At 35.0% G+C, this 9188-nt stretch overlaps 1 protein-coding gene across 1 annotated transcript in view; it reads left to right on the top strand.

Moving 5' to 3' along the window:
• LOC129261190 (protein SDA1 homolog) overlaps positions 1-9188 on the top strand; it is a 42114-nt gene that overhangs the window by 29933 nt on the left and 2993 nt on the right. The window contains exons 10-16 of the mRNA XM_064114232.1: positions 1338-1499; positions 2034-2169; positions 3073-3247; positions 3889-4012; positions 5197-5390; positions 6039-6221; positions 7631-7792. Of these exons, the coding sequence (XP_063970302.1) occupies positions 1338-1499; positions 2034-2169; positions 3073-3247; positions 3889-4012; positions 5197-5390; positions 6039-6221; positions 7631-7792 (1136 nt within the window). The remainder of the gene's footprint in view (positions 1-1337; positions 1500-2033; positions 2170-3072; positions 3248-3888; positions 4013-5196; positions 5391-6038; positions 6222-7630; positions 7793-9188) is intronic.

Genomic DNA, 9188 nt, shown 5'->3' with positions numbered 1-9188 from the left:
TAGTTCATGAAACTTGGACATAAGGTTAATCAAGTATAACTGAACATCCTGCATGAGTTTCAGGTCACATGATTAAGGTCAAAGGTCATTGAGGGTCAATGAACTTTGGCCAAATTGGGGGTATTTGTTGAATTACCATCATAACTTTGAAAGTATATTGGTCTAGTTCATTAAACTTGGACATAAGAGTAATCAAGTATCACTGAACATCCTGTGCGCATTTCAGGTCACATGACCAAGGTCAAAGGTCAATGAACTTTGGCCGAATGGGGGTATCTGTTGAATTACCATCATAACTTTGAAAGTTTATGGATCTGATTCATGAAACTTGGACATAAGAGTAATCAAGTATTACTGCACATCCTGTGCGAGTTTCAGGTCACATGATCAAGGTCAAAGGTCAATGAACTTTGGCCGAATGGGGGTATCTGTTGAATTACCATCATATCTCTGTAAGTGTATTGGTCTAGTTCATAAAATGTGGACATAAGAGTAACCAAGTATCACTGAACATCTTGTGCGAGTTATAGTAGGTTTCAAAGTCAGCACTGCTGCTATATTGAATTGCGTGATGCAGGCGAGACCGCCAGAGGCATTCCACTTGTTTTATTGTTTATATTACACAATATTTCAATTTTTACAGATTTGACCATATGGACCAACTTCACTGAATCATGAAATGATAAAACAATGGTATTTCCACATGTTCAGGGAGGAAGTAAACTTTGTTTCACAGGAGAATGAGGAAAAAATTATAATATTTCATATAATGAAATACAAAATAAATAGTGAGTGAGTGATGTCATCACTCCCTTCATTTGCATACCGACCAGGATGTGCTTATAACTATTTTTATTTTGATTAAATCTTCAGTGTAATGCTTAATGGATTTTCTATTTTTATTCACATCAACTTTTTGTTGGGATAGACTTGTCCTTTTAAGATGCCTTCATATTTTTTTTGTAAAAATGATTGGTAATAAGCATGATCAATCCTGCAAAGCATGATGCGAGCAAAAATTGACTTTTTGAAGTGATAATATCACTGTGTCATACATCAGGACATTCAGGAGGACACAATGATTTTGTTGATAAAAATTCAAGTCCTGGTATTTGTTACCTTAACTTCCAAAATTCTCTAAAATGAAAAGTTTCATTAGCTCTTCTTTTCCTTTTATCACTAAGGCTCTCTGACAATCACAAAATGTCTAAAATTTGGTGACATAGATTACTACATGGTACCACAATGGTATTTACAATATGAAATTCAAAACAAATATTAAGTCATTCCTCCCTAACAAGTCAATTTTCCATTCTTTCTGTATTCTTTCTCTTCAGAATTTGCTGAGCGTCTGTTTAAACAGCTTGAGAAGTCTACAGAGAGGTTTGAGGTGAAGCTTATGATGATTAATCTCATCTCTCGTTTGGTCGGAGTTCATCAACTTATTCTCTTCAACTTTTATCCTTTCCTTCAGAGATTCATGCAGCCACATCAGAAAGGTTAGATGCTATCTCAGAAACCTCATTTTATTGGGCAATCCAACATGATAAAAAACATTTAATGGAAATGATAATAATGATAATATAGGATTTATATAGCCCACATATCCACCTTGTCATGTGCTCAAGGCGCTCCTATATTACCCCGACAAAGCAGTCTACTGATTCCGATGCTCACAGCTTTTCTAGGAATTACTTCCTGCCAGTACCCATTTACCTCACCTGGGTTGAGTGCAGTACATTTAACTTCTTACTTGAAAACCATCACTGTAGTGTGCTTGGAATTCGAAAGTAGATTCTTTTGTTTTATTAGAAAAGGATAGCAGATCCAGTTTGGACCCCAGTGTGGTGTTTCTTTTAAAACTAAACTAAATTCAAGAATCTGTAAACCAATCAAATCTCATAAAATTGAGTTTATCACCCTTAGAACTTGATTGTAGCCATCAGTCAATCACAAAGCCAATGAAGCTTAAGAAAGGATGACTATATAAATTAATCATAAAAACTCCAAATATATGCCATTTCTGTTTTCAGAGGTAACCAAGATACTACTGTATACAGCCCAAGCTACACATGATCTGGTACCACCCGATATCATAGAATCTGTCCTTAGGACACTGGTCAATAACTTTGTGACTGAGAGGAATTCAAATGAAGTCATGGCAGTTGGGTAAGTCCCATCAGATATTATAGAATCTGTTCTTGGTCAATAACTTTGTGACTGAGAGGAATTCAAATGAAGTCATGGCACTTTGGTGGTTATTGTCTGAAATCATGCTAGATGTCCTTATCAATGGGCTTGGAGCTGCTTCCTGAACTCACTTCATAACTGTCTCTATATGTTATTTCTTCTGAGGTTAAATGATATGCCTTGATGGAGGGCTATGCTAGATGTTCTCCAGCAATAGAACAATTTCATAAAAGACTTATGATTACGCTAACTTTGCCATTATGGTAACTACCATGGTGACACTACCCCGATCCAATCAATAATCAAGATTTCTATATGAGCTACCATGATTGCAAAGTTACCATCTTTGATAGTCATATGAAACAGGCTCCAGGGCTCCGTAACACAAAGATTAGCGATCAATCGCTAAATGAACTGACCAATTAATATCAACGTTACGCATTAGGTTTAAAATACTGACCAGGGACCAATCAGTACGGTTCTTTCATATTTGCAATTCATCGCAAACCTTTGTGTTACGGAGCCCAGGTCCGTTTCATGAACTTTCTCTATAATAGCACCATGGTATACCTGTTCTCTCCTTTCTTTCTAAATGCAGTGAGGGAAATGTGTGATATATTTCCACTGGCAATAAGTTCTAAGGGTGTTTCACAAAGATTTAAGTACGACTTAGATACACACTTATATGTCAACACGTATATGATATGCATTGCTCAATCTCATTGATTACTATGCAATAGAGCGCTTCCCCTTGGCATGATCTGACCAGTGCGGTCATGCCTATAACCCACGCAACAAGGCATTTCTTTACGAAACACCCCCCTGGTCCATCTCGGTAACTTTATACCATACAATGATACTATCCTTGTTCTTTCCTTTCAGACTGAATGCAGTGAGGGAAGTGTGTGCTAGGTGCCCTCTAGCAATGGGTCCAGATCTCCTCCAGGACCTGACACAGTATAAGACCTACCGTAGCAAGTCAGTCATGGCTGCATCAAGATCACTCATCCATCTCTTCAGGAAAACCAATCCAGAACTTCTTCACAGAAAAGACAAGGTTAGTCTTGTCAAGGAGGGTCTAACCTTATGCTCAATATCAATTGCCACTCAAGTTTTCATGCACATTTTTAATATACTTCTGAAATTATTGCAGTAATGTAACAGTTATTTTTAACCTTCACTTGGACAATCGACCAGATTTGAATATAATCACTGTGCATGACATTCTATCCATATTAAAATAAACACATTACATTCATGACCGTGTCGTGGTTGCAAAGAGGGTAATAACGAGCCAATATTTTTAGTGGACTGAGCTTTTGGATATGTGCTGTTATGGAAAATTTTTGAGTGCATAATGAAAGTTAATCCCAAAAATCTACAATTTTTTAAATGAATGATTAATGATTACATTTGAATTGAATTAGCTTGTGGTGTAAAATGGTCTAATTGGCCAGGTATTGAATAAAAACTGTGATGGTGAAAAGTGCAAGACAGTGATTTAACAATGAAATATGTTGGGGTCTTTACGGGGCAGCAGCACCATCAACCCCGCCACTACACGCATGGTTTCAAGAAATCTCTGCAACACAGGAGCTTTGGCATAAAGAGATTTGGGGTCCTGTTGAGTGCCCTGATCACCTTGTCAGTGTGAAGTAAATTGTTACCATTCTTTGTTCAATATATATTTCATTTCAGGGTAAACCTACAGAGCAATCAATAGAGGTCAAAGCAAGGGAATATGGGGAGCTAGTAGCGTCAGACTTCATTCCAGGAGCTGAGGTGTTAGCTGAAGAAAGAGAAGAAAAGGAGGACGATAAAGGTATACATCTACTTTTATCTTTATCAATGAACAAATCTACTCACATCCTTCTTCATAGGGAAATCTACTTTGAGAAAATGGAAGAAACAGTGAAATATTGTTCAGTAATTAGAAAAACATTCTTTATTTCACAATCACAGAAATTGCCTGTTCTTTCTGTGATTACGTCATAAAAGAATGTTTTTCAGATGAACCTTTTCAGTGATTGTTCAGTTATGTTTTTTGTGTGAGGTAATTGGCAATGCATTTAAAGTTTGCTTCATCAGAGTGTTTCAAGAAGCTCTTGTCTGATATTTCCTTTCAAATTTTTTTCTCAGTTAAAAGTGCTTTAATTTACTCAAACTTTATTCCTTCACACTTATCAATAAGAAAGACAGAACAACTTCACAAAGAATACAAAAGAAATGCTAATGCAACATACATTTCTTACGCTAGGTCGTATCTTTCACAAAAATAATACTGACCAATTGTTCTGCGCAACTTTATTTATCATTGAGATTTGACCTCTTCTTGCTCATCTATGTGGGAATTGTTCATATCATCAGGTATCAGAACTACAAGAAATTAAAATACATAGAATCATTTGATAGCCTTAATTTTCCAGTTACTTTGACCTATAACTACTCACATTGTAACAATATGTAAACCAGTGGTAGACTATGAACGAACATCTTTTATTTTTTTGATGAGTGTAGTACAAAGCGTCAATGTTTCTCTATGTGCAATACTTAATTTCTTATGATGATAATGTGAATAATAAAAGGATAGTAATATGATATTAATAGTAATGATAAAAATATAATAATAAAATCTTAGAGTAATTATGATAATGAATCAAATAATAAATGGATATAGAATGATTGTATTACAATGATGATTGATTTTGCAATAACGTATGTATGTATTATTTACCTCAGGCATGTGATTATTTTTTTTACGTAATTGATTGTGTTTCTAATTCCCGTTTTTCATTATGTTGTAATTTTTATGTATACTGTGTATTTGATTTTATGTCTGAAAATCTGTAATTCGGCCTTCTGGCCGCGAATGATTTTTTTTGTTCAAATAAACCATTTCTATTCTATTCTATTTTCCTATGTTAGAAGAGATAACTAGGAATCCAAGTTTCCTTATTTCTAGGATGCACTGGTTAATAACTTGTTATCACCACTATGTTATATCAGATGGATGGGAGTCAGCAAGCGGTGATTCCAGTGATAGCGATGGTAGCTGGCATGATGTCCATCATTCTTCTGATGATGAGGTGGAGATGAAAGACGGAACAGAGAATCCTGCTAGTAACCTAACCTCAGAGGAGAAAGTCACGAGAGCTACGGCTATCAGTCAGAATAGAATACTTACTCAAGAAGACTTTCAGGTTGGTTCACCTCTTGACCTTTGACCCCAAAGTGACCTTTGAATGTAGACAATGTTATGATTATCATTTGTATATTATGGATTATAAGCATTATGTATGTATTCTATTTGATTTTAATACCAAATGTCATTGTAATCTTTTATCCTAAATGTTGTTATATGGTTGTCAGAGCTAATTGTGTAAAATAAACAGCAAGAAAGAAATGAATTTGATAAAAAGGGTGGACTAAGTACATTGCTTTGATAATTGTCAAACTTCCAATTTGATAGAAGCAAAAATATTGGTCAAAACCCCCCCTACCAATGGCAACAATGAGAACTTTGATCTAAATATTTGACCAGATCATTCCATACAACAATTTTCAGTAGCATATTCCGTCTCTTTCCAAATTTGGTCTTTATTTGAATCATTCCCCTTTTTTATTGAAAGTATCAAGCAACACAAAATGAAATATACTAACAGACAAACCACTCTACAGACAGTATTCACTTGTGATAGTAAAAGGTTTTCTTCCCACCAGATACTTATAATTATTTTCAGCCTGTTAACTGTTGTGTTGTTAACCAACTTGTTAACTAATATTGTTTTTAGAGAGTGCCTTGTTATTTCTAAATCATCAAGGAAATAATTGTTTTTGTTTTTGTGCAGGCGATACGTACGGAGCAGGTACGGAAAGAGCTTGCATCTGCTCCAAAGACTGGACGTAAGAGAAAGAACGTTGAGATAAGTTCTGATAAGAATGAAGGTGGAGAGCTTCTTTCTTTAAATCAGATAGAATCCATTCAGTACAAACCAAAGCACGACAAAGAAACAAGAATGGCTACCATCATGGTGAGTTCACTTTGGTTGGATATATATTCTTGAAATAAAAATCTGAACTCAATTATATTATTAGATGAATACTAAAGTACACATGTTATATCTGAGTCCATTGGCTGTTGGAGCTTGGGAGGGGAAGGGACGGATTGGGGTGGAGGGAGGGAGGGGGAAGTGGTTTGCAGGTCCAAACCCCGATCAACAACTCGGTCTTGAGACAAACTGGCATGAATACAACTTACAAAAGGGACCTTCAATGCACAAGTCCAAGTTAGGAATTTCAGGCTGCATATTTAGACCAATTTTCTTGAGCGAAAAGTTCACATAGCTAACTGAGCGGGAGGGGGGGGGGGGTGGTGGGGAAAGCATCTACATCTTTTGCTTTGTTTATGAATAATTTTACAAACAAGTAGATTTTGGCAAACAAAGTTTATTTTGTTATTATAATAAAATGAGCATTAATGAATTTCATGCATGAATGTAATTATGATTTCTGGGGAAAAAACTTGTTTGCTAACAGAATACCATGCTAGGCAAAGTGACCATGGCATTCTGTTAGAGAAGTCTTTTCCAAGCTGTTATTAAAGGTTAAGCCCACCCCAGAAAAATGTTGATTTGAATCAATAGAGAAAAATTAACCAAGCAAAGTGCGGAAAATTTCATCAAATTCGGATGTAAAATAAGAAAATTATGACATTTTGAAGTTTTGTTTATTTTTCACAAAACTGTTATATGCATAACTCTGTGATATGCAAACGAGAGAGTCAGTGATGTCCCTCACTCACGAATTCTTTTCTTTATTGTTTGAATAATACAATATTTAAGTTTTTGCAGACTTGACAGTAATTACCAACTTGACTGAACCACAGATAAAATAATGGTAATTCCTCATGTTAGGTAGGAATAAATGTTTGTTTCACATGACAATGAGGAGAGAATGAAAATATTTGATATTTCATATAAAGAAATTCAAAAGAAATAGTGGGTGATGTCATCACCCCCCCATTTGCATACCGACCAGGACGTGCATATGACTGTTGTGTGAAATTAAGCTAACATTTAGAATGTCCCAACTTTCTTATTTTACATCTGATTTTGATGAAATTTTCAGTGTTATGCTTCCAGAATTTTTTCCTTTTATTCAAGTCAAAATTTTGTTGGGGTGGACTTGTCCTTTAATTCATTGTGTCTGCTGAGCTGTCCTGGTTGTTTTCAATGTATTTGTTCATCAGCTAGTTTTCATTATTGCACAATGTTCAGATAGCCTAAACTATGTCAGAATTAGATCTATGATGACTTTCTCCTCTCAAAATGTTATCACTGTCAAATCAAGTTCAGCCTTCAGTCACTTCCTCTTTTTTCCAACTCTCATTCTGGATGTGAAAAAAGTGTATGAGCCATATTTTCTCATTTTCTTTTTTCAGGCTGGACGTGAAGGAAGAGAGAAGTTTGGGAGTAAAAAACAGAAGATGAATCCTCATGCTAGTACTACAAACAAACAGAAGAGAAAGAATAAACCATTCATGATGATGAAACAGAAGTTTAATATCAAGTCTAAACACAAACGATCCTTCAGAGAAAAACAGGTAAGTAACATATTGATATGGATATACATATGGGCTATTCCACGGTTACTCACGTTACATTTGGAGACACCTTGACTCATACTTGGAGCTGTAACTCCATTATTATTAATAGGAACTAAACATCTCTTTATCACAACATAGTACGCAGTCTGACTATCCTTTGTATAAAAACAAAACTTGGGAAATTTCATTATGCTCCTGGCAAATCTTTGAAATGTGTCGGTTACTCATGTTACATGATTTGGACATGCATAAAATGAAAAGTGGACATAAGTGAAAAGTGTCCTCATGCAAGGCTTTTATGAAAGTTGATTATATCCATTTCACAGAAGTATATTAGGGAGACAAATTTGTATATAATTCAAAAAATAAAGAACATATGGTTTTTACTAGGGGTGCAGATAAAGTGGTTACTCACGTTACGGTTCAGATGGGTTATATGTACAAAGACACATTGAGCTCATGTCCACCAACCTATGGAATTGCCCATATCCAGAATGTAAAACCTCTATTATAATGAGAGTACTGATAAATCTCGCAGTTGCTAGATAAATTTTGTTATTATGATGATGGTAATAACAGGGATATTATCATCTTAATTATATGACTATAATCATTCGAGATTTTTATCACATTCTCAATAGTTTTGATGCAACAATATCATGTGAGATAAAAAATCAATGAATAAATATAGAAAAAATGCAACATAAAATGAATTGAAAACTATGTTAAATCTTTGTCATTTTATTATATTTCAAATTTAGTTATAAGTGCAAGGAAGAATGAAAAATTTGCTTTCAAAGGTACAATACTGATACAATATCAGTAGTTATTTATTTATTATTGAAGTGATCTATCCTAGTAATAATGAAGCAGTGTGGAGATTCATAGAGAGTTGTATTTAGAAGTGTTGATAATGACTGACATATTTAATAATGACTGACAGATTTGCTCCCGGCTAATCCACTGTAGAATTTTAGTAGCTTAGGAGAGTTGTCAATGAAAATCATTGATACAATTCTTTATGAAAATCTCCAATAGTTTCAACCCAAAACCAAGTAACAGTATTGGTGGATGTTTCATAAAGCTGTTTATAAGTTACAAATGATTTCACGTATGACTGGTGACCCTTTCTTGTGGTACATGATATATACCTCTGTAGTGTAGGTGACTTAGCACCTAAGAACATGTTCCAGTTAAGCATAAATTTGTGCGCAAATTTATAAACAGCTTTAATGAAAGACCCATCTGCTTTGATATGACTCTTTGTGAGCCAGGCTCTTCCTTTTCTCTTCCAAGAAAACAGAAGACATGTATTCCTTGGAACAAATCCACACTTGCTTGCAGAAAGCCATCAATTGACCCCCTCCCTCACGCCATCCCTTGTAATTCCTCC

This window comes from Lytechinus pictus, unplaced genomic scaffold (genome assembly GCF_037042905.1).
Source record: "Lytechinus pictus isolate F3 Inbred unplaced genomic scaffold, Lp3.0 scaffold_19, whole genome shotgun sequence".
NCBI classification, from domain to species: domain Eukaryota; kingdom Metazoa; phylum Echinodermata; class Echinoidea; order Temnopleuroida; family Toxopneustidae; genus Lytechinus; species Lytechinus pictus.
The sequence above is the reverse complement of the archived record's forward strand: the minus strand, read 5'-3'. Positions and strand labels throughout refer to the sequence as shown.